General features: G+C 40.5%; 1 protein-coding gene across 6 annotated transcripts in view; it reads left to right on the top strand.

The window, feature by feature from the left end:
• EML4 (EMAP like 4) overlaps window positions 1-26,911 on the top strand; it is a 261,579-nt gene that overhangs the window by 88,058 nt on the left and 146,610 nt on the right. For 3 of the 6 annotated variants that reach the window (XM_034764481.1, XM_034764477.1, XM_034764476.1), the window contains exon 1: window positions 18,350-18,658. The exons of 2 other annotated variants lie outside the window; for them this stretch is intronic. In XM_034764481.1, the coding sequence (XP_034620372.1) occupies window positions 18,592-18,658 (67 nt within the window). In that variant the 5' untranslated portion in view covers window positions 18,350-18,591. Of the gene's footprint in view, window positions 1-18,349; window positions 18,659-26,911 lie in introns of those variants that run through there. One more of the 6 variants, XM_034764480.1, reaches the window with a different exon arrangement.

Raw genomic sequence — 26,911 nt, 5'->3', positions numbered from 1 at the left:
ACTTTTGCGTGGAGGTATACAGTCAAGTTGTACTAGGTATGCTGGTCTTTTGTGACTTTTTTTAAACACTAAAACTGGCTTATTTGCAAGTTTGCTATACTTGAGTTATTCCAACTAGAGGGGAGACAATGTCCAGCCGTTCAGAAGGAGCAAGGTATCAAAACTGTGTCCTCTGTTGGCTTTAATAGCCCATGATAAGGACATTGTGTGAATATAATCTCTGCCTGCTCGATGACTCATGTTGGTGTAGGATATTAAAACTTTTGAACCCGGAAACAACTCTTATAAATATCTTTTCTTGTTCTCATTTCTGCAGTATTTCCTTCCTTTATTTTATGGTTATTGAAAAGACAAAGCATTTGCTAAAACTGAGTCATATTTCACACTGGATGTTCTTTAATGTGTCTCTGCTCTGGGCCTGTATGCACTGTAAAATGCACTGTAAAATTGTTGGCAGACCAGATTATAACACAGTTGTTCAAAGACATGGTTTAAAAAAAACAACCAAAGTCCTGTCTTGCACATTGGGTTTCACTATGCGTTTTTAACTGTGACCCAAAGCATCATCTTCATCATCTTCCCCTTAGGGGAACAAGTGAATTGTGTAGCCATGTCTTTGTTATGCGGTTGTTTACTCCTCCTCTATCTTCCACCAGTGAGGAGGTGAGCAAGCTCTATTCATGGGACAGTAATACTTGATATCTGAGGCAAGGAGCTGCTAAAAGTTGTATTTGAGGCAAAGGATGGGATAAAAAGGGATACAACATATAAATTATAATATTTTAAATGACATTAAGGATTTCTTCTTTGTTCCATAATTTTCCCATTAAGGGCTATATACCATTCCCTCATTGCTGCCCCATGTTAAACATGCCTATTTCACACCTTGCTAATCTCACCCCACAGGTTTAGGAGTGAGTGTGCATGGCTTCTGGGGCTTTTTAGAATAAGAGCCATAGACCCTTATTGCTGGTCCTGAGGTGGCTTTTTCCAATCTGCCCTCTGTCATGAGGGAGGCACTGTTCTGTACGGCCTTTGCAAGGCTGTGAGCTTGCATTTCAGTCCTGCCCTTCAAGTTTGAGGTGGCTCTCAACTTTTATCTCTTCAAATGCAGAAAAAGCCGAATAATTCACATTATGAAAGGACATATTGAATGCAAAGTTTAACATTTGTGTTTGGCACAGAACTGAGAAACAAATTAAAATGAAGCAATCCTTCTTTCCCAGCAGTAGAAAAGTATAGCATAACATGACTTTGTGCCTGAAATAACATTCTGTACCGCTGGCTTGTCAGTCATTATCTGATAAATTACTAGTTTGATAGATCCTGCCGAGAATTGGAAGTTTGACTGTGCATGTGCTGTAATTTATAAATATACTGTATCCTTTGGTTATACATTTATTTAGGGCGGGGCAAAACCCCCCACAGAAGCTGAGTTTTAGTGAAATTGGGCATAATATTATAATGTTGCCATGGCTCATCTGGAAGAGTGTAAAAAAGCAAAAACTATGTCTTCTTTTTTGACTCTTAAAAGGAATATTTCTGGCACCCTGCATTGTGGATTAGGCATGCAGCGCCTTCTAACAGTGGTGGGACTCATACAACACAATCTGCTGTGCCTAGGATCAGACATGTAGTCATTATTGAATAAGCGTATGGCCTTTGATTACTCAAGTAACTTTCCCACACAGATGAACACTAGAAATTAGCTCAAACAAACATGCAGTTCAGTTTAAGCTGCCTTGCACTTGTGCACCAAACTGACAGTGCACACTCTTGTTTTTCTGCACCTTGTTTAATAATATTTTTTTTAACTTCTGTGACTTAATAAGGCCACATTATAATTTTAATGCCAAGTGCATTTAAAAAAAAATTACTTAGAATGCACGCTGGTAAAGTTCTGATTACAATATAGTAAACATAAAAACCTTTTTGGATGCCGTTCATTGCAATTTTAATTTCATCGGAGCACTTGTTTGCAAAGAGATTCAAAAGCAATATGCTTCATTCTCTAGTGCAATAACACCCTAGCTTTCTGTTTGCAAATGATATGACCAGTGCACCTTGGAACAATCAATATGAGCTATGTAGAATGACAAGTTTTATGTGAAGGTGATATTGTTCTTGTGCAAGCATTTTGAAAAGCAAAATAAAGTGCCTTGGATGAAAGCTATGATCTGAATGGCTGAATCTAAGTAAATATCTCCCAATGGATGTACAAGTAAAGACTATGTAAAATTGTTTTTCCCCCAGGTCACTTGCAGTCTTGCCAACTTTCACAATTTTATTGTGAGTTTTGCAATAGTTGGTTGTTTTCTTAAAGCCCCAGCTCCTGGAGCCATGAATTCATAAGAGAATCTCAGCTTTTGTTTGAAAAAGAGTAAGTTTCCAGCTGTCAAAGTTGCAGAGAAAAGCTTGAAAATGTGACTTGAAATATAACCTCTGGGCTCAAAATTCAAAGGGCAAACAAAATCCCTCAATTAAAAAATAATCTCATAATTTTAAAGCAAGTCTATGATTTAGGTTAGGGGACTTGACTCAAGAACTTGAACAGTTAGGTTTAGGAATACTGACTATATTACTCAACAAAAAGTATGTAAAGGATTTTGAAAAATACTGTATTAATAAAAGAAAAAAGTTCCAACTTTTCAAACATTTTAAATTATGTAGGATACCAGATATTTTTCCTTTCCCCTGTATGTGCTTAGATGGCTAGTTTTGGCCCCATTCCTGCAATCAGAGCTTCGCAAACAAATTTCCATACCCATGTGGCAGCACCACTGATTCTAGTGGGGCTTTGCTTGGGCCTGGAGGTCTTCTACATGGATCTGGATGCAGAGTTGGATCTTAAGTATTGAAAAAGATAACTGTAAAAGGCACACTTTTGTCAGTTTGAAAAGAAATAATCTGTTTCCTTCCCCTGCTGTTTAAAAACAAATAAACACCAACCAAAAAAAACCTACCCCAAAAAGCAGAAGATTCATCAAAGTGAAATATTTAATTAAACATCAACGTGAATTCAATCCTTACTGACTTGAAACATTGCTTCTGCTGTGCTTCTTTTATCTTTTGTTAAATCAATAGTGCACTGCTGAGCAAACTGCTGTGTTTCAGTGTGCTCTCTTGCTTGTGCCACTTAAATTAGAAGACGAAGAAACTCAAAAGTAATGGAACATTTAAAAAAAATCTGAAAAAAAGAATGTCATGGTTGAGGAGTTTGTTTACATTATTCAATAACATGAAGGATAGTATCTCTTCAGCCTTAGTGTGGACAGGGGTGGCTCCAGGCACCAGCGCAGCAAGCGCGTGCCTGGGGCGGCTAGCTGCGGGGGGTGGCGTGCCGGTCACTGTGAGGGCGGCAGCCTTCGGCGGTACGCCTGCGGGAGGTTTGCTGGTCCCAAGAGTTCGGCGGCAATTCGGCAGGTAAGCCAAAGGCACGGGACCGGCAGATCACCCGCAGAAATGCCGCCGAATCCGTGTGACCAGCGGACCGTCCGCAGGCATGCCACCGAAGGCCGCCTGACTGCCGTGCTTGGGGCGGCAAAAAACATAGAGCCGCCCCTGAGTGTGGGACTACGTCCCTCAGGGCTCCCTCCCTGGAGACACTTCGCCTCTCTGGGCCTTTCTGGCCCCAGCTCTTCAGCTGGACCACCAAAAGAGTACAATTCCCCTTCTGGTGTGCATCAAAGTCCAGGCTACTTTCCCGCTGGCTGGTGGGGGAGACCTAGGCCCGCTCTCTACTCTGTGTCTCAGCCATCCACCATGTCCCTTTAAATAAACTTCATTGCTCCTACAATTCCCTGAGCCACTTCCCTGTGGGTCCAGCTATTCTTCTCCCTTACCTTAGGGTCCTGGTGGAGTCCTAGCAGCCAGCCCAGAGCATCATCCATTCTCCTCCAGGTCTAGCAAGGGATCTCAGGCTGGCCCTGCAGCTCTTCTTATACTAGCTGGCTGGGCCCTGATTGGCTGCTTCCCCCACAGCTGCTCTAGGCAGCTTTGAGGACCTCTTTACTGCCCTTTTCTGGGGCTGCAAGGCCTCCAGCCGGAGGCCTCTGGACCTAGTCCATCCCATCACAGTCTTCCTGTATTAGCGATAAATATGAGAACTTCCAGTATTTTAGTATTGCTTCTGTGTAATAGATATGTATTTACATTAATATTAGAAAATTATGCTTAATAGCCATTCTTTTATACCTAAATAGTGGTTGCCTGTGATATTAAGAACCAGACCGCAAAACCTTAATGTTATCAAAACAACTAATTATGCATTGTAAAGTGTGTGTTCAAACAGCAAGTTCTGTATAAGTTATTAACATGGTTATACTAAAACAACATTATGAAGAGACTGCTGTATACAAGAAGATTTTTGGTATTTACTGTTTTGCGGTAAGACTGCAACAGGGTTAAGAATAAAAGAATAGGTTACAATAATCTTGGGGTGAAATCTTGCCTCTATTGAAGTTAATGGGAGTTTTTCCATTGACTTCAGTAGATCCTGGATTTCGTCATTCATGTTTAATGCTGGCAGTGCCCTCTATGTTCCTCTATTCCACAGCTGTAGAACCCACTTCCTACTACAAATGTGTGCAACAGAATCCAAGATTTGTTTTACATATTAATCTTCCAAACATGAATCCACTGCAAAACAATATGGAATGCTGTTGTCTTGCGTTCTGAGTCCCCAAAAGAACATCTGTTGCAGGTCCACCTGTCCCTATTCATTCCAACAGTATATTAACTCTGTAACCTAATTTCAACATTAGCTGTTTCATTGAAGATCTAGAAAGCAGAGTGGTACCTTAGAAGCTATCTGCCCGCGTAAGTTAAAACTTCCTCAGGGACTCATTGATGTGTGCCAGGGTGGCTGGCTTTATGTAGCCCCAGGATCAGGGAGGAAGAATGATAGTGGAAAGCTATCTAATGTCCCCCTGCCCTGTCAGTGCAGCATCAGATAAGTTACCTGAGGATGCCAGAGAAGAATTTAAGGCAGAGGGACGTCTAGTAGCTAGGACATCACAACAGTCAGGACTTGATGTGGCGGACATCTCATCTAGGATTATGACCTCAGCTGTAGCAATGAGGAGGGCTTCTTGGTTGCAGAAGTTTGGCATTGCTCCACACATGTAACAGACCACAGAATAAGTACCATTTTCTGAAAAGGCGGACGAGACATTTCATTCTTTTAAGGATTCCAGGGCTGTGTTACGGTCCTTAGGGGCTTATACCCAGTCAGTTAAAAGGTGCCATATGTTTATAATGAAGGACAACAAAAAGTGCCGTGGCAGTGCTTTCATGTCGTTGCCCCTTTTGTCCACCCCCCTGACCACGGCAAAAGGAGCAGCTGCCCCAGGGCCAGCGATTTAAAAGGGCCTGGGGCTCCGGCTGCCGCTGCCATCGCCCCGAGCCCTTTAAATCGCTGCTGGAGCCCTGGGTGGCATGGGCCAGACAATGTGGACCCTCCCCAGCCCCGCCCCCTTCCACCTGAGGCCCCACCTCTTCTGGGGGCTGGAGTCGGCCCCTGTACCGGCAAGTCTTCGGCTTTACTTTCACCCCTGGCTTTGTGCATTACATGGACAACACCATTACATTTTCAATGCAACTGGTATTTCATGGAATTTTTTGCTTAGTATCTCTATAAACAGGAAGACTCAGCTACTTCCTTTAGACAAGTATTGCAGAGCTATTAAAATAACATGGCCTGCAATAAACCTTCCTTTACAAACTGACAAACTGTCTAGATATCTACGCTTAACTCAAGCGTAATGCTGTTTTTCCATTTACTTTAGTTTACAGTGTGCTTAGTGTGTCTTTTTACTTTAAGTGTAAAACCTGCCACAGGATTAAATACACTACAGTTTAACAGTTCTACATTCTTAATTCTTCCAATAAAGTGGGAATGCCAGTGCTGTAAAAAAAGGAGAGATACTCAAAGCCCAAGGGGAGGAGAGTTGCACTTCACCTTGCTCTAGATTGCCTCGCAGAAATGAGCTGTATATTTAGATCTTACCTAGAGGGTGCTTTCCGTTTACAACATAATAGCTATATCATGATGGAAACAACCTTTGAGGCAGTGTTAACAAGAGGATCTTCCAGAAGCAATAGGTTTACTGAATGCTTAAATATCTGAGAAATGTGGATCAGGGAATTAATTCTTCTGATGTTTGGATGAAATGAGACTGTCTGTGTTTGTTGTGGGCATGCGGATGTGAAGTTTGGAGGATAGCTGCAAAAGCAATGCAGGATTTGCTGACTGTCCTGAAGATTGAATTCTTTTCTCATATCCACAGAATTGGCATATAGCCAGGGACAGTATAAATTTCCTTAGTTAAATGGGCATCGACCTTGACCTGAAGAAATACCTTGCTGAGACATTAAACAAGGGTCTTAACCATGGTGTTTTTTGTAATATGAAAATTGGGGGGAGGGATAGCTCAGTGGTTTGAGCATTGACCTGCTAAACCCAGGGTTGCGAGTTCAATCCTTGAGGGGGGCATTTTAGGGATCTGGGGCAAAAAATTGGTCCTGCTAGTGAAGGCAGGGGACTGGACTCAAGGTCCTTTCCAGTTCTCTGAGATAGGTATATCTCCATATAAAAAACAAACAAACACTTCTCCACTTGGAATGGTACAGACACCAACAGCATCTTTTATGTAGCAGCAGAGCAACTTTCAAATGGTAATGACTTTTGGTCATACACAATTTGATCTGGTGGCTTAAAGGTGAAAGGTCTGTATCCCATTGCCAGTTCTCTGGGGTGATTTTGTTTTAAACAGTACATGAAAGTGTGATTTCTCCTCATTTAACTATAACCTACTTGGGTCCACCTCTCAGGTATAAGATTTTATTTTAAACAAGCATAAAAGTGAAGCTGGAGTGTAGCTATGAAAAAATGACAGGGCCTGAGAGAGATCTCATTTAAAAAAGGTCATAAGAGTTTCTCTACACCTAGTTTCTTTAAATATGCATGATGGCTTTCAAGTACTTCCAATGATACGGATCACAAGTCATGTCTTGACATTTCACAATAGATGCAACCACATTTTATTCAACATTTGCAAATGAATCGTGGAATCTGTTTTATTGTGGCCATTTGCTGAGAGTGCAGATAGAGCATGCTATTAAATATCTTTGTTAATGAAACAGATATGAAGCTCTGTGTAGATTCCTCTTGAACGACTTCGTATAGTATTCTGTGGCATCAGAAGAGTAGTTAATTTATGGACTGTACAGCTGTTACATGTGATGTTTCAGAATTGTATGGCTGTAAATGATATTTTGATAAGGTCAAACTCTGACGTGTTGTAATAGTTTGTTTAAAGTGTGACACAGTGTGATTTTAACTCACTAGATAGTAGTTAAATTGAGTATATCATGCTTAAGATGTGGCCATGAATGCACGCTAAGGGTAATAGTCACTCAGCCTCCACAGAATCTGAATATTTGGGTTCTGTGCAGGTAGAGCATGGGGAGATTTGGGAGGCCATTCCCACTAACCCAGGCCTGTGATCACTAGAGCCAGTCTGCAGTTTGCACACACTACTAGGACAACTGGTTCTTCAGAAGCACAGATTCGTGACACTTACCCTGTTCCAACCCTTCCCAGCGCCCATAGTCATCTTTTGTGCTTGTCCTGTGCAGCTACTCCCCTCCCACCTCCGGTGTGCTCACATGTGGGCTAGAGTTGTCAACTGTCTAATCACACAAACCCAAACACCCCCTTGCCCTGCCCCTGCCCTGAGGCTCCACCCCATCCTGCCTCCAAGGCCCCCAGCATGCTCACTCCATCCCCCCTCCCTCCATCGCTCGCTCTCCCCCACTCTCATTCACAGGAGGTTGGGGTGCGGGCGGGGGGAAAGGGGTGTGGGCTTTGGCCAGGTGGTACTTACCTTGGGCGGCTCTCAGGCAGCAGTGCAGCAGGGCTAAGGCAGGATCCCTGCCTGCCCCAGCCCCACGTCTTTCACGGAAGTGGCTGGCACATTCCTGCAGCCCTTGGGGGGGCCAAGGGCCTCCGCATGCTGCCCGCACCCGAAGCGCTGACTCTGCCGCTCCCATTGGCCAGAAATTGCAACCAATGGGAGCTGCAGGGGCAGAGCCTGCTGTGCCGCCAACTGGGAGCCGCCCGAGGTAAGCAGGGCCAGGGGGGATCTGCGCCCCTCCCAGAATCGGCTAGCATGTCCCTGCACCCCTGAGGGGTGGGCAGGGGGCTCCGTGCACTGCCCCTGCCTGCAGGCACAGCGCCCCGCAGCTTCCATTGGCCACAGTTCCTGGCCAATGGGAGCTGCGGAGTTGGCGCTTGGGGCATGGCCAGTGCGTAGATACCCCTGACTCCCGCCCAGGGACTGCAGAGATGTTCCGGCCGCTTCTGGGAGCGGCGTCGACACAGGGCAGGGAGGGAGCCCCACTGCGCCAACGGACTTTTAGCACCTAAAGTCTCCCAATTTGGCTTCAGTAGCCTCTGGGAGATAGAGCCCGATTCCAGGAGACTCCCAGCAAACCTGAGAGGGTTGGCAACCCTAATGTGGGTTTTAAGAGGTTCAGAGGGCCTTGTGTTGGGCCTATTTACCAGAGATTATTTTTATCCTGTAAGTAGATGTACCATCATTTTATTTCCTTTTAATCTGAGATTTTCTGATCCACTGAGCATCTAATGGGGTATTATACCGTACCTGATGACAAATGAGAGTCTTGTACAAACATAGACTGGTCTTAGGTAATCAAACTGGTTTCACATTTAAATTGGCAGGTACAAATACATTTTTAAGGATGGTACAAAAATCAAACATTGCAGTAGTCTATATCTTTACTAGCTGAGAGAGTCCACAATTAATTTTTATTTTTATTTTTTTTTGGTTTGCTGGAATTAAACTTGATTTGTTCTAAAAAATAAAAGCGTTTTAACTTTTAAGCAATGTAGTATTTCTGGAAACCAAAAAAGTATTGCATTTTGAAATCACTTTGCATTTTTGCAGTAATCCCTCTTCCCCCTCCCCGCCGCAAGACACTGCAAATCGCAAGGTTTTTCTTCACGTTGAAATGAATTAAATAATCAGACTGTTAGTAATTTCCATAACCATACCTTTGGAGTGACTAATACTATCAGTTACTAGTTTGTTTTCAATAATCTAACTTTTTTGCTAATTACTTTAAGAAAAATGAATATATTACTTCATATTATAATAGTGTATAGTTTAAAGTATATAGTAGTTGCCAAGATAAGACTTTAGAGTCTCCCACTTATGGAGAACTTCCGAGGGTGAAACAAACTTGGCCTGAGGTGAAATAGTAAGGATCTCTGGACAAAAATACAGAATTCTCCGGTGGTGATGCTGCCATTCAGGATTACCCCCGTTTGAGTGCCATTATGTTATATGCACTCAGGCAACCACACTATAGCGTGGCAAATGTCATTAGCAAAAAATGACCTGGAATGCATGCCCAGAATAAGAGGCCATAAAAGAAATGCTTTGTCTGATGTACTTTGGACTTACTACATTTTAATTTTATCTTTTTAACTCATTGTCTTTCGTGTTTCCCTTCTATTAGATGTATTCTCTACTTCACGCACACCTTGCCCTCTATTTTTGTTCAATATTTATACTATAGTAGCACCCAGAAGCCCCACTCAGAATAAGGGACACATTGTGCTCATCACTGTGTAATTACGTACAAAGATATGGTGCCTTCCCTGAAGAACTTACTGGTTAAGAATTATTATGCGCACTCTCTTCCATCCCTTTGTATTGCTCTTCTGCTCTATTTTGCATCAACTCTTGCTTCCCTCATTGTGTTGACAGTGACATGAGTTTTATTAGGATCTTGCACTATGAAACTGTGTTGTGCTAATGCTTCAGAAAACATGATTTTAGTAAAACTCCATTCCAGTGCCGGGACCTTGAGTTGAAGCAAGAGAAGAGGAACGTTGGGCATCTGAAAATGAGTGATTGTAAGCTGACTGAGCTTCTCTAGCTGACTTTTCCTGAGTAGTCTCTGGCACTGGGAAAACTTGGGGCCTCGGGTCAATGAAAGCATTAAATCCTGGAAGCTGTTCTTGTCCATTCTAAGTGACTCTTATTCACAGATGCCCCGCTGTGTTGTGAAAATATATTTGATCCAGCCAGTGAGCATGTTTTTAATTGAAATATATGTTTTAGAACTAATTACATTTGTTCGGTTATTTCTTGTGATTCCTCTAATAAAACAGGTTGATCAGTATTGCCAGGAAAGGGATCAAGTATATAAAATTGTTTTAAAGTTACGTATTGGTTTCTGAAGAGAGAGGTTTTTTTGAAGAAAAGAGAATAAAGTAGTTTAACAATCTTCTTAAAGCATTGGGTCGTCAGTTATTAAAGAAATCACTGCTTTTCTGCCTTTCCACTGGGGAAAAGCAATAAAGTATATGGTAAAAAGATATATTCAGTTGCTGAAATGCCATATTTGGCTAGCATGAAGATAGGTTATCTACTGAAACACTATTGCTGCTAGTTGTGTGTTGAAAAGCTGTTAGCTATTAAATGATTAAATAACACTGACTCTTAAAAAATTGAATTAATCGCTGCTGGTATGTTGCCATTCAAAAAAAACCAAACACATTACATGAATCCAAATAATAGACCACTGCAAGGTTAATTATATGCAATTATACATTCAGTTTGTGTACCTCAGGGATGGACAAACTTTTTGGCCCGAGGGCCACATCTGTGTATAGAAATTGTATGGCGGGCCATGAATGCGCATGCAGTTGGGGTTGGGATGTGGGAAGAGGTGAGGGCTCTGGTCGGGGCTCCAGGGTGGGGCAGAAATGAGGAGTTCTGGGGATGGGGCTCTGGGGTGTGGTGGCAGGGAGGGCTGCAACTGGGGGTGCGGGCTCTGGGGTGGTGCTGGGGATGAGGGGTTTGCGGTGTAGGAGGGGGCTCCGGATTGAAACCGAGGGGTTCGGAGGGTGGGAGGGGGATCAGGGATGGGGCAGGGAGGTGGGGCTCAGGGTTGCAGGCTCCGGGCGGTGTTTACCTCAAGTGGCTCCTGAAAGCAGTGGCATGTCCCACCTCTGGCTCCTATGTGGAGGCGCGGCCAGGCGGCTCTGCTGCGTGCTGCCCCATCTGCAGGCGCCACCCCTGAAGCTCCCATTGGCCCGCGGTTCCTGACCAATAGGAGCTGCGGGGACAGCATGTGTAGCGGAACCCCCTGGCTGCCCCTATACGTGGGAGCCTGAGAGAGGACATGCCGCTGCTTCTGGGAGCCATGCAGGGTGGCCCCTGACCCTGCTCCCCGGCTGGAGCACTGGAATCGGGCAAGCCCCAGACCCTGCTCCCCAGTGGGAGCTCAAGGACTGGATTAAAATGGCTGGTGGACCGGATCCGGCCCCAGGCCGTAGTTTGCCCACCCCTGGTGTACCTGCTTGTGGTAAGACTGGTAGAGAAAATCCTTATAATCCATTAAAATGCAAATAAAATAAACAAACAGAAAATATGTAGCTTACTGGTGCATGAGAATGAAGCAAGTAGTTGAGTAAATTTAATGTAGTAAATTTCAAAAAGAGGTTGCGGGGAAATCTACACTGAAGCCAATGGGGCCAGGATTTCACCCAGATTTATTTAACTACAGATGTTTTCTTCATTCATATTAGTTAGGATAACAGATCAAGAGCACTTAATCCTCATGTTTAGTGGTACAAAGTGATCTTAATAAGAAAGAATGTCCCACCGAATCATATACTGTTAAGTGCATAATGGTTTGGACTGTCTTTTCAAGCACCTGGAGTTGCTTATGTTCAGAGACAGGGTAATTGACTTGATGGATTATTGATCTGTTTTGGTATGTTGTTTCTGTGTTCTTAATATGTAGATCAGGGGTAGGCAACCTATGGCACGTGTGCCGAAGGCGGCACGCAGGCTGATTTTTCAGTGGCACTCACACTGCCCGGGTCCTGGCCATCGGTTCGGGGAGCTCTGCATTTTAATTTAATTTTAAATGAAGCTTCTTAAACATTTTAGAAACCTTATTTACTTTACATACAACAATAGTTCAGTTATATATTATAGACTTATAGAAAGAGCCCTTCTAAAAACGTTAAAATGTATTACTGGCACGCGAAACCTTAAATTAGAGTGAATAAATGAAGACTCGGCACACCACTTCTGAAAGGTTACCGGCCCCTGATGTAGATACTGATGTTAATATCAGTTTGCATGTTACAGTAAATTGTGTTCCTGCTATATGCATAACCGTATTTTATTCCTAATTTTAATCTACTTTATTTATTGTGTTAGGAAAACACTAGTACTTTTGTAACTTTTCATGTAAAATAATATTTTGCTTTTCACTATTTCATACTGCATATGGCTTTTCATACTGCCCAGATAGTCACTGAGAAGAGATTGCTTTGATTTTGAAGCACATTATATAATCATAAAGTAATATTTTGGTTAATATAAGGTAGTGTCTTTATACATATTAAGTCAAGATACTTGAGAGAGGCACAACCCCCCCATTCTCCTCTCCCCAAAACACCCATAAGAACGGCCATATTCGGTCAGACCAAAGGTCAATCTAGCCCAGTATCCTGTCTTCCGACAGTGGCCAATGCCAGGTGCCCCAGAGGGAATGAACAGAACAGGTAATCACCAAGTGATCCATCCCCTGTTGCCCATTCCCAGCTTCTGGCAAACAGAGGCTAGGGACACCATCCCTGTCCATCCTGGCAAATAGCCATTGATGGACCTATCTTCCATGAACTTATCTAGTTCATTTTTGAACCCTGTTATAGTCTTGACCTTCACAACATCCTCTGGCAAGACGTTCCACAGGTTGACTCTGTTGTGTGGAAAAAATACTTCCTTTTGTTTATTTTAAACCTGCTGCCTATTAATTTCATTTGGTGACCCCTATTTCTTGTGTTATGAGAAGGAGTAACTAACACTTCCTTATTTATTTTCTCCACACCAATCATGCTTTTATAGACCTCTATCATATTCCCCCTTAGTCGTCTCTTTTCTAAGATGAAAAGTCTTTTCTAAGATTAATCTCTCCTCATATGGCAGCCATTCCATACCCCTAATCATTTTTGTTGCCCTTTTCTGAACCTTTTCCAATTCCAATATATCTTTTTTGAGATGGCGTGACCACATCTGCACACAGTATTCAAGATGTGGGCATACCATGGATTTTTATAGGGGCAATATGATATTTTCTGTCTTATTATCTATCCCTTTCTTAACGATTCCCAACATTCTGTTAGCTTTTTTGACTGCCACTGCACGTTGAGTGAATATTTTCAGAGAACTATCCACAATGACTCCAAGGTCTCTTTCTTGAGTCGTAACAACCAATTTAGACCCCATCATTTGAGATGTATCGTTGGGATTATGTTTTCCAATGTGCATTACTTTGCATTTATCAACATTGAATTTCATCTGCCATTTTGTTGCCCAGTCACCCAGTTTTGAGAGATCCTTTTGTAGCTCTTCGCAGTCTGCCTGGGACTTAACTATCTTGAGCAATTTTGTATCATCTGCAAATTTTGCCATCTCACTATTTACCCCTTTTTCCAAGATCATTTATGAATATATTGAATAGGACTGGTCCCAGTACAGACCCCAGGGGACACCACTGTTTACCTCTCTCCATTCTGAAAACTGACCATTTATTCCTACCCTTTGTTTCCTATCTTTTAACCAGTTACCAATCCATAAGAGAACCTTCCCTCTTATCCCATGACTGCTTACTTTGCTTCACAGCTTTTGGTGATGGACCTTGTCAAAGACTTTCTGAAAATCGAAGTATGCTATATCCACTGGATCCCCCTTGTCCACATGCTTGTTGACCCCCTCAAAGAATTTTAGTAGATTGGTGAGGCATGATTTCCCCTTACAAAAACCATGTTGATTCTTCCCCAACAAATTATGTTCATCTATGTGTCTGACAATTTTGTTCTTTACTATCATTTCAACTAGTTTGCCCGATACTGAAATCCGGCTTACGGGCCTGTAATTGCTTGGATCACCTCTGGAGCCCTTTTAAAAAATTGGAGTCACATTAGCTAGCCTCCAGTCATTTGGTACAGAAGCTGATTTAAATGATAGGTTACAGACTACAGTTAGTAGTTCTGCAATTTCACATTGAGTTCCTTCATAACTCTTGGGTGAATATCATCTGATCCTGATTACTACTGTTTAGTTTATCAATTTGTTCCCAAACCTCCTCTAATGACACCTCAATCTGGGACAGTTCCTCAGATTTGTCACCTAAAAAGAATGGCTCAGGTTTGGGAATCTTCCTCACATCCTCAGCCATGAAGACTGATGCAAAGAATTCATTTAGTTTCTCCACAATGGTCTTATCGTCCTTGAGTGCTTCTTTAGCATTTGGATCCTCCAGTGGCCCCACTGGTTGTTTAGCAGGCTTCCTGCTTCTGATGTACTTAAAAAAAAAAAAAAAAAAAAAAAAGTCTATTACTTTTTATATCCTTGGCTAGCTGTTCTTCAAATTCTTTTTTGGCCTTCCTAATTATATTTCTACATTTCATTTGCCAGAGTTTATACTCCTTTCTATTTTCCTCACTAGGATTTAACTTCCACTTTTTTGTCTCTTAACAGCTTCTTTTACTTTGTTCTTTAGCCATGGTGTCACTTTTTTGGTTCTCTTATTATGTTTTTTAATTTCGGGTATACATTTAAGTTGAGCCTCTATTATGGTGTCTTTAAAAAGTTTCTGTGATGCCTATTATATCAGTATCCTCATTTAATATGAGGCACTCTAGTTCGCCCATCTGATTATTCAGACTTCTAGCATTAGTATATAAGCACTTTAAAAACTTGTCACTTTTTAGCAGTCTGCTATTACACAATGTAATTGAATGAGACTTCTTTTTCTTTTGATTGTTTCTCATCAGATCTTACCTTTATTTTACATCTTCCATCCTCTCCTCCTTACTAGGACATAGGGAATCTCCATTAATAGATTCTCCCCTAAGGGATATCACTGTCCGAACCACGTGCTCCTCTGCACCTGTCAGCTTTCCCCTAGCCCTTAGTTTAATAACTGTTCTACGACCTTTTTAATTTTAAGTGCCAGCACCTCAGAGTTAAATAATAGCAGAGAGGAGGAGAAACAAAGTAAGAGATGATTGTTAAGAATGAAAAGCTTTGAAGAGCTGGAAATGGAAAGACAATGTGGAGAGCAAAGAAATTGCAAAAGAGAAAGCTCTTTCACTAGCAGTGGTGAAATTGTTTGAAGCAACAGATTAAGGACCCAGCTAGAAGGGTGGAAGCCACTTAAGGAGCAAAGTTCATGAGATAAGCAAGGCCACGTCCATGGGGGTTTTAAAGCCAAATAGAGCAAGATTTGTCTGGATCCTGAAATTAATGGGAAGCAGGTGGATTTGCATGAATACTGGGGTGTAACTGTTCATGCCATTTTTTATAATGAACACATTGTATGGTATCAAAGATCATATTGCAATGACGGGCATCAGTGCCGTGAGTCAAGTCAGCAATATCGGATGATATGCCAAAGGGAAGATGTATATCACACTAGCTATAACTTGAATATGTTTATGGCAAATATTGCTCCCCTTTGCACAGGTGCAGAAGGCCAGATAAGCAGTGGAACGGATAGACTTCCACTGGGTGACTGGAAAGAGGCACAGGATGTAGGATTTTTCGTGTGCAGCTATACTCGGAGAAGGCTCTTGCACAATATGGTTTTGAAGGTATAGCAGGTTGGGGGAAAGCTGGAAAGTGGCCAGTGGATTAAAAAACTACACATATTCATTAGCAAGCCCCATCTCCAATATTGTGGTGATTAGGGGAGCAGGGCAGAGTCGTGGTCATGGAGTGGTTTTGCTATTATTCCTTGCAGAGTATTTAATTATTCTCACTGTCCCATCCAGCCACATGCACTGAGTGCATAGAATTTTTGGAGTCCTTATATAATTAACCATCAGACACCTACAATGGCATAACCATCTTGTTGACCAGCATGGTCAATAGTCAGCAATAATAAGCAAACCATTTCAACAATAAACGGTTTAAGACAAGGACAAAAAACTGTACTGTTTTACTTCAAACTTTATTCAAAATTATATTCTGAGCTCTATATTCCTATAGTGTGTTTTGCTTCTTTAGTACCTCAGGAAATACACTTTTTGCTCTGGTGGGTGGTAGGTAGGGTTACAAACACTCCAGGATTGTCCTGGAGTCTCCAGGAATTAAAGATTAATCTTTAATTAAAGATTATGTCATGTGATGAAACCTCCAGGAATACGTCCAACCAAAATTGGCAACCCTAGTGGTAGGCTGTGAGCTTAGTTGGAAATACTGCATTAATGTAGCTTCATAGTGGGGGATTTTGTTGTTGTTTTCTTTTAAGAAATCCCTCTTCATTAGAACTAAAAATCTTTTGTGTCAAAGGTCATACATCTGGAAACATTAGCATTTAATTTCCCATATGCACAATACAGGCTCTTAGTTGCGTCCTGCAACAAGAATTCTGCCTTTATCCTAGAAATCCAACAATCCAAAGTTAATTTATTGTTTAAAGCCGTGTTTCAGTTGGGTGTCTCCTGTTTATCACGTACAATTAGTTACATTTTATGATCATCAAGAGCAATTTTAAAAGTAGGGAATTGGGTCTCTTTTCACCTCCCCCCTCTATTCTGTACCACTTAGCAAACCCAACCATCTGTTTGTTGGCCCAAATATAGTATTCTGAATTTCAATTTTGCTTGTTTTTGTTCTTTTTAGTGATGTTACAAGAAACAGGGGTGGAGTAGGGTTTTAAGTGATTCCCTGTCTCAGTAGTTCTCCACCATCCAGTTTCTCAGGTGATTTCCCATTCTGCCTTCTGCTTACTGGTGCAAGAGTTGTGTAAACTTGAGTGTCCTGGTGACAGCCCATCTGATTTTATGTTTATTTCTGTTTTAATCTCTTATAAGGTAAATTATTTCCTTCCCCAAAGGGAAGCTTTCAGGAGTTACAAGGCACATATTTTTGCTGGAATCGACTAGCTCAGGGAGTTTGAGTCTGAAAAACATCATCTTGTGTATTATTTTTACTTTTAAGAATGTGCTGTCACAAACTCTTAAAGAACAATTCACATTAGAGGAGTGAGAGATGTTCAGAGCTCAGACAGTATCACATGCCTATTGCCTTTTGAATGGTGAGACTTGACCCCAGCGTGCTTTTGTTTCTGATACCCCACTCTTTTTATTCTCTCTTTTGCTGCAGGTATTTAACTTTTGCCTTTCTGTGGCTCTGCAAAGCTTTGAAAGTGCTAGATTATTTAAAGCATATTAGAGATATAAGGGAAAATATATGCAATATGTAACCACCGATTCCTTTGTTTTGACATTTATCTTACTGTATTCATTCTGCCAGTTGGCTTCAGGCACAGCTACCAAAAGAATGAGCACATGTTGCATTCATTAGTTTTCATCTGGCTCTACTTGGTTTTGCAAGACAGACAAAAGTGTGGTCATATTAAATAGACTGTAATGCATTTGTAATATGAGTTCTCTCACACTTAATGGAATGATAGCATTGCAAAAGCAGCTAGTTTTTAAACTAGGATATTACACTTCAATTTATTGCAAAACAGTGCATATAAGCATATTGCCAGTGGTATCATTACTTTTTAATTTTGAGAGATATGGTATGAAAATACCAAAAATTGGTATATCACTTCCATTTTCTCATGCATTGTTTGCAGTTAAAATTTTTATTGATTGTAATACATGAGCAAACCCAACACTTTGGGACAGTAAGAGTTCTCATTTACACTGTTTTTGTTTGTTTTTCCAGTTATTTAAAATTCAACATTGGAAATCCTCATGGTTAGTTATTCTTAATTTTAATTGTTTATTCAGGTCTATGTAGGTGAATAAAAATTCAGTTGTTGCTTTTTTAATTTTGTAAAAACTAATCTGAAAAACCTGTGGATTAGCACACATTGAGGACAAGTGGCAGTATAGCTTAATCTGAAGGAGAAATAGCAGAGGTACAGGTCTCTAAATTAAGAGCCCAACTTTATTCCTGTTGATTTAAATGGGGGTAGGAATGGACTCTAATTGTGTAGAAACAATAGCTTTTTTTTCTCTTTTTCTCCTTATTTTGAAAACTAGTTAGTAAGAATTCTGTGAATTCCTCAAACTTTTGCTAAAACAGAGGTAACAGCGTTATACCATTTGAGATCTTTAATTGATAGCTTGTGCACTGTGACAAACTGTGTAGTGCATGGCTTACTGAGTGCCTTTATTATTGTATCTCTGATGTCTGAGATTTAGCCACTCCCTGAAACAGTCTCAGATTTTTGTCTGCATCCCACCCCCTTTTGCCTCTCTCTCTCTCAAAAGCAGAAGCTTTCCTCTTGCTCAGAGTGCAAAGAGAGGCAGAAGGAGGAGACCTATCTTAAGGAGTTTTTATTTGTGCCAACACAGAAGTGCTTTGTGGTGGGCCATCTGGACTGGGAGGATTTCCTCAGAATTCAAAGTATGCCGTCAGATTTACAGAGCTGCAATTTGCTCTGAAACTATCTGGGAAGGCAGCAAGAAACGTAGACACAACTGGTTTTATAGTACTTGTAACATAGGTGACAAGAATGGAAGACAGCTTGCCTTGTCTTGCTTCAGTGTGTGATTCCTCAGCACTTATGAACTTCTGCACTGGTAAAGTATATCTATCTTTTCTTTACTGGGAATGCCAGTGCAGTCTCTGAAAATTCTTATGAATCATGACAAAAGAAATCTTGTGCTAAAGACTGCTAAAATGAGTTCCAACTCTTTCTTTGCTGGTCCCCTTAGCCCACACCAAAAAAAAAAAAAAAAAATAATAATAATAATACGCACAAGTAAATAACATGACAAATATTTATCTGCATACATCAGTAACTCTGCACCCTCATTACAGCCAACAAGGTGTGCTTATTCAGAGATCAAGATAGCTTACTATAATGTAATTTACAGAACAGAATGCATAGTGGCCTTGAGAAAGTAAACAAAACAACTTTTTACTAGTGTACATGTACAATATAAAATACTTAATAGAGACGGAATAATTAAACTAAAAATTTGATGGAAAATACTCTTGGCATTGTGACTTTTGTAGTGCGAATATTCCCCTCTCTCCCCCCCGGAAAATAGCATGCTAGATCATAAAATGTATCACATAATGATTTTTTTCCTTTTAAACGGAGAAATATTTCAAATTAATATATGATCTATGCAAGCCTTTCACTGAGAAATGCTTCAGATAACTGTCTATTTCAACTTCAGCATTGTATTAAAAAATTAAGTAAGAAAGTTTTGATTGCATCGGGCTCCTGTGGCAGGAGGCAGTAAAGATTCATTCACAATAAGTAGTTAAAATAACCACACGTTGATATTTCAAGTATGTGCAATGCTGTATTTTTGTTTCTGCATGGCATGGCACGTTCGCTTCACAAACTTAACTCTGTCTTCCTTTTCATTTTTAACTTTGACTGAAGCTTTAGTAAGAGTAGCAAAAACTTTCAACACGAACTTCCTTTGTTTAAGCAATTGTTATCAAACCAATCTGTAAGGTTCCTGCTCTTTCGTAAAGGAGTTCAAGATAGATCTTTAATAGTCTGAGTCAAGACCACTGAGACAAATTAGAGGAATGAAAATACTGTTGGGTCAATAAATATATACTCATCCCAAAATCACACATCCCTCACTGAAAAAAGTACTGCTTTGCCTACTGATTCATAAAGGACAATTTTCATATGAGTACAACAGTACATGTACAAAGTCACATGCTTTACAGCCTTAAGATAAAAGATGAACAGGAAATGATTAATTCCATATTTTAACTTTTTTTTTTTTTGACATTTCCCAAATGTAACAGTAAATGCTCAGAGCAGTAGATTTCAATGCATGTTTAATTGGTAAATTCCTAAAATGGGAAATGTACTGTACTTGATCTGCTGCAGAATTCAAAGCATTCACCCACAGTTAATCAGAATGTAATATTAAGATGTTGCAATCAGAGGGGAATGAATTGGAAGTTAAAAAAATACTAGTGCTTCTCATAATCCCTTGCATTGTTACACAATCCCAGAAAGTACAGCAATACGAAGAGGGCTGCTGTTTAACACTTTAAGTACCTGCAGAACAGAAATCAAAGGGCACTAAGTTCTATGGAAATACTTAGGGCCATATTTGGCCACCCTTGTTGATGCTGAGTAGCACCTTATTCAGCAAAAACTCCCATATGTTTTTATGTTCCTTAGTAAATAAGGTTTTAATAATCCTCCGAAAAAATTCAGGTGTCATCTCAGGCTGGTGATTTTTAAAGGCAAACATGAAATTCCAAATTGTGAATGTGTCCGAAGTTTACCTCACTGTTAATCTTTCTAAATATTTCCATCCTAATGTGTGTTGGAAATATGTGCCCCTTTCTACCTTCGAACAACAGCAATTTTAGTTTTAATTAATTGGAAGCAGGAGACTACAAAAGGATCATATTTGATCCTGTAGTCTAAGAGAGTGACTCGAATCTTTAATATAAATTTACATACTTTATTAAATGTAAGTTAAAGTCTCTAATTAAAACAAAAACACAAATAATAAAACAAGGATCTTATAATTCAATTTTGTATTGGATCTTTGTCATAATCAAGGTTTTAGCCCTCATTGGACAAATTAACTTACCATTTGTTTCTATATGTATTCTGTGGAACATAGCTTCCACTTCGCAATTTTTTTAAAAAAATTGTTCTTATGAAATTTTATTATAGAAAATTTTGGAAGGAGTTTGCTCTGTTTTGAAAATAAAGCATTTCAAGCTTAAGTAACAAGCATTTTGGAGAAGCAGCTGCTTCTTCACAGTTTTAAACTGCGTTGCCATTATAAGTCATATTTTTGATCTTCCCCCTAAAATTGTCTCCTTGGTATAAATGCTTAACAACTCTGAACTGCTTTTTAAAAAAAAAAAAAACACAACATACATTTTAGATACAAGGTGCAGAAAACATTGGTCTGATAACGGTGGTTGACTCACGCCTTATAAGAACCTGACCCCATGAAAGGGCTACTTGCATAAACAAGATTTGGACTAGGCTCTACTTTGTTTGGCAAAACTGCCACTCAGGGCCGGCTTTAGGAAGTGTGGGGCCCGATTCGAACAGTTTCGACAGGGCCCCGGCAGGGATGACTAAAAAAAAACCACGTAAAAAAACACGTGGGGCTTGTACTCACCAGGCGGCGCTCCTAGTCTTCGGGTCTTTCACTCGCTCTGGGTCTTCGGCGGCACTGAAGGACCTGCTGCCGAAGTGCTGCCGAAGACCCGGAGCGAGTGAAGGACCCGCTGCCGAAGTGCCGCCGAAGACCCGGAGCGCCACCGGGTGAGTAAAAATTAAAAAGGAGCCTCTAGCCAGGGAAGGGATTCTCGGCCACTTCTTTCTCCCCTCCCATCCGGCGGCCCTGCCACTGGGCGCGGGGCCCTCTTAGGCGCGGGGCCCGATTCGGGGGAATTGGTGGAATTGGCCTAAAGCCGGCCCTGCTGCCACTGATGGCAGGAGTTATGTCTATGCAAACTTTTGGCACTCTGCTTTACCACTACCTGTAATTGTTTTCATGTTGTAGTTGTGACTGGCAGAAATGAGTGGGGGAGGGAGTAGGGGGAAAGGAATTTTCTCCACTTATTGTGGGGAAATCCTGATTTCCATTCCAGATCTTATGTGCAGACATTCAAGCGCTCATCCTCTGCTTTCACTAAAAATAGATTCCTTCATCATGAATGAGGCTAAAGTGTGGAGCACTTGCACATCCTTTATAGCATGGGATATATCACATCACACCTGGCAGAGAAGCTTATTCAAATTTAAATTACTTATGGTAGACAGAAGTAGCGGCAATTTTTCCGCAAATGTTTGGTTATAAGGATGGCTTTTATAATTAAAATAGTGTCAGTGTCCCTGTAATAGCATCTTCAGAGAGAACTTGGTTGTAAAATTAGCTCTGGGCTGATATATGTTGTTTCAGGTTTTCGTTTTGTACCAGAGAAGATAAATTTACTTGCAAGCAAAATTAAGGAATTAAAAAAATCCAGCAGTGAGTGTGTTATTGGAGTCTGAGTAGTTGAAATTACATTGTAACTTTTTGTAATGAATGTATGCAAATTCTAATGACACTGACTGCTTTGCAGCTGTTTTTGGAAAGATGGACGACCTTAGACTGGCCTATTGTCTGGAAATACATATATATTTTAAAAGAGTTTACTTAGGCCTTGGCTATTCTGGGGTTTTACCCTAGTTAGATCCATCAGAGCCTAGCAACCAGTAGAAGTACACTGGTTTAAATTCCTATTTTAATCAGGAAAAGCTCCATTTTGATTAATAGAATTCAAGGCCAGAAGAGATCATTGTGATTGTCCTGTGTGATCTCGTATATAACACAAGCCATACAACTTCCCCAAAATAATGTATGTTTGAACAAGAGGGTATATTAAAATTAAAATGAAATAAAATAATCCAATTTTGATTTTAAAATTGCCGATGTTGGAGAATCCACCACCAACTTTAATAAATTCTTCCAGTCATCCTCAGTGAGGGTTAATTACCCTCGCTGTTAAAAGTGTATGCCTAATTTCCGGTCTGATGTCTAGCTTCAACTTCCAACCATTGACTCTTGTTATACCTTCGATCTGGTGCAGCGAGCACTGGTTTCAAGCCGAGGTAAGCTGTGTGGGTGCAAATCATGGCTTATTGCAGATTTGGCAGTTTACACTAGGGTTTGGCAGCTACTCTGGCAACTGGCCAATGATAGGTAAATCTGCAGTGTAGACAAACCCTTAGAGTGTGGAGAAGGGAGAGAGAGGAGGAATTGAAGAGAGTGCCCAGAAACTCTAGATGTCATATCTCTCTTATCAGTTGCTCCTGATTCCAGGAGAGCTTCTCTTCCCCGACATAACGGGGAAGGGGGTTGTTGTATCCATGTTTCCTCTATTCTTTTCCTCTCTATAGCTTTCAGTAATTGAGAGTCTGGTGTTGGAAGTTGGAACTGGGAGGGAGTGTTGTGTTGAATTGGTTAAGGCAAAGGGGCTGTGAGATAAGTCCTCTGTGCTCTGGTGTTGGCTATCCCATTGAATCGCTGTGTGATGTTGGGCATCGTCAGAGAAGAGGCACTTTCATAGATGCTAAGTAGTAGTATTTTACAGTTCTTCTCTGTGTGACTGTTACTCAGTTAGCTGGGGAATAGTCTGCTCTGTGCTATGATACCAGTGGAAAGGGAAAGTTATTTCAGCTGAGGTCATTCCTTTGTGCCAAATTGCAGCCTAAAGCAGTCAAGCTGTATGGAGTCACTCTACCCTTGGGAATGGACAGTTGCACACACTGTGGAATGTCTAATGTTGCATTCTGCAGTTTCTGGAAAGGGTGCAGTCTTTGTGTCTCCATCACCCAGGAAATTCATGGCAATTCTCTTGGCCAGCAGATCTGGAATTAATTTTTTTCTGGCTAGGACAGTAAAAGTAAAGATAGAATATTCACACTTACTTTTAATTAGACATGGGTATGACTAATATTGTTTTAATGTTTTTGATTTTTAAAAAGACTGAATGTCTCCAGGGGATTTTGTCTCCCCGCGGTAACTGTGAATAAGTGTGTTTTGGGCTGAGGGAGGTCCTGTGATGATGGAGGTTAATCCCCTCCATCAACCCGTGGAGTGGCACTAGAGTTACATCACATCTGATACTGTAGCCCATGTCAGGTTCTGCTCCTACTCAGTTACACGAGGGTGCATAACTGGCTGCTACACACAGGGATGGATCACCTGATCCTACTGCCCAGACAAAACAGCATTAACAGAGCTCCTGCAGAGCTGAGCTCTTGTGGCACACATAAGGTGTGGACTACATACACAGATTTTACAAATCTTGCACATAGTGGAACTGTATGTGGCTAAGTACCCCTCTATAGGCTCATAGGAAAGGATGAGATTTTCCCTTTAGTAAACTGTAGAGAGCTTTAATCAAGGTGGAGGAAGATTGATCTATGATAATTTGTGATAACCTAATGTGTTTTCAACCATTCATGTTTCTGGACTGTGTTTTTTGAATTGGGCCTGCCAAACCAAAATGGATTCAAAATGCACTTATACAATACATACAGGAAGTTAGAGCTGAGGAAAGTGAGTCAGAACCAATATTTGGTATTAACTGTTAAATATGTAACTTAGGGTGACTTTAAAACCATCTGGACAGGGTTGGTTTTCATATAGAAAGGTAAATTGTACTCATGAACTAAGCCAAAATCCATAGTGATTTAAACTTTTCTCACTATGTGGATTTTTGTAATATTTTATATGAATCATTAATTTTAAAGTATATTATCTGTCTTCTCTTTCTGTTTTTAAGTGTGTAGTACATCTTAATTTTTAACATCTGACTTTTACATTAATTATCATTACTATTACAGTAGTGTTTAGAGTAGTGCTGATGTGAAATTTTTTCATCAAAGTAATTGCAATGAAAAATGTCTGTTGTTTTTCTTGGGGAAAAAAACAAGAATAATTTCAAATTTTGCTGAAAACTTAAAATGTTTCAATTAAAAATGAAATGAAAACTTTTAATGGGAAATTTCTACAAAAACAGTGGGGGAAAACATTTTTAAAAAATTCCCACAAAAACCCCCCTATATTTTTCGACCAGCTCTAATCTAGAAATATAAAGGCGTCATTGTGTTAGGCGCTGCACAAACTGGTAGAACGGTGACAGTCCCTGATTTAGTGAGCTCTCAATTTTAAAGATTGATGGTGAAATCCTGGCCCCACTGAAGTCTGTGAGAGTTTTGCCATTGACCTCAATGGGGCAAGAATTCTGCCACAGAAGTTGCATCAGTTATCATATATTTGTTTGTAAATTATATTCCTTAGCATTTTCATATAGTTTTACTTACCTGTAGGAGAGTTAGAAAATGGAACACTTTAGCCCAGTCTAAATTGGTCTGGGCACAGAATTTAAATGAACATACTGTAAAGCAGCTTCAGATAATTCAGTATTAATTCAGTTGGGCTAAGCAGTGTGAATACATTACACGTTAAGTTAACTTCATTTCTAAACTAGTGTTCAGTTAATTTTGTTTGCAGGCCAGTGTACACAGGGTCTCTCTTGCAGTAAACTTACTATGAAAGAGCTATTTGCTTCTGATAGCTTTTCCCTTTTCAGGTAACTGATACCAAAGAGCATGTCTTGTCTTATCCAGCTTTGCCCAGAATAACCTAGCACGTGTCAGTCCTGTGCAGAACGATGGAGATAGTTAGTCTAATCATCAGATCAAACAAGCTGATTGTTTGACCAACTGAAACAAGTCAGAAAATATGGGCATTTTACAGACCAAGTTTGCTAAAATTATTTTGTTATAGGGCACCTGGCATTTTCTGTCTTTGCTGTACTTTAAGGTCAATAATTGATATTTTACTGAGAACTAAGGAAAAAGAAGCATGTGATATCACTGGCATATTTCTCAGTATAATTTTGTTATTACTCAAGATCTCAATATAACACAAATATTATGTAATATGCTTGTAACTTATTTGGTTAATTTGATTTGCTTTAAAAAAATCAAAAATTGTTGTTGAGATATTTCTGCCAAATGTGTGCTTGAGTTTGCCACCCTTTTAATGGTTACAGGAATTTGTATTAACCAGCAAAGAGGGATATGAAAGGATAATGATGACTGAAATAAGATGATGATTAATCATTCACAGAAAAGAACTGAAAACTATACAGCTGAAGTCTTGTCTGTTACTTATTCTTAGTTAAAAATAGCACAGTCCTGGAGTATTGTCAGAAAATTAGCCCAGTAGTTCTCACAATAGACAAACATGTTAAAGGAGCAAAGTAGCTAAGCAAACTCACTTCAAAAATCACAAAGACAAAAAGCAGACTAAGTAATTGCTTAGGACCCCGAGCAGCTCAAGGGGGCCACTTATTCACTTTTAATTGTGTGTGGGAGGGAGAGGGGGGGTGGCAAAATATTCCTGCTTAGGGCCCCCAATGGACTAGTACCACCTCTCCTAGTACATGGTTTTTAGTCACATAAAAGTGAAATTGACCCTTGTGAAGAGGGTCCCGAATAAATATGTAAGCCCTCCACATAACTTAAGCATTACATAGCCTCATATTAAGGGCTTATATGATGCAAAGGATCTTAAAGGAAAACTCATCTGTGCAGGAGACAGAGTTTTCTTGGGTGTTGATTCAAGATTGGGAAACAAAATCCCACAGCAGCTTAGAACCATCAAAAACCTCACTCTCTTCAGCTCTAAGTGCAAGGCTCACTTCTTTGACCTTGCCTTCTCTAACATAACCCCATGGTGATATATTTAAAGAATAAACAACAACACTGGTCTGCACACAAACTGGGGAGAAGGTGAGAGAATGAACACACGTGAGAGAAATTAGTCACATTGCTTCATGCACTCTTGGAAGGTGTCAAGTATCAGAGGGGTAGCCGTGTTAGTCTGAATCTGTAAAAAGCAACAGAGGGCCCTGTGGCACCTTTGAGACTAACAGAAGTATTGGGAGCATAAGCTTTCGTGGGTAAGAACCTCACTTCTGAAGAAGTGAGGTTCTTACCCACGAAAGCTTATGCTCCCAATACTTCTGTTAGTCTCAAAGGTGCCACAGGGCCCTCTGTTGCTTTTTACAGATTCAGACTAACACGGCTACCCCTCTGATACTTGACACCTTCCAAGAGTGCATGAAGCAATGTGACTAATTTCTCTCACGTGTGTTCATTCTCTCACCTTCTCCCCAGTTTGTGTGCAGACCAGTGTTGTTGTTTATTCTTTAAATATATCACCATGGGGTTATGTTAGAGAAGGCAAGGTCAAAGAAGTGAGCCTTGCACTTAGAGCTGAAGAGAGTGAGGTTTTTGATGGTTCTAAGCTGCTGTGGGA

This window comes from Trachemys scripta, chromosome 3, assembly GCF_013100865.1.
Source record: "Trachemys scripta elegans isolate TJP31775 chromosome 3, CAS_Tse_1.0, whole genome shotgun sequence".
Classification (NCBI taxonomy): Eukaryota; Metazoa; Chordata; order Testudines; family Emydidae; genus Trachemys; species Trachemys scripta.
This window is presented reverse-complemented; position numbering and strand designations above follow the sequence as displayed.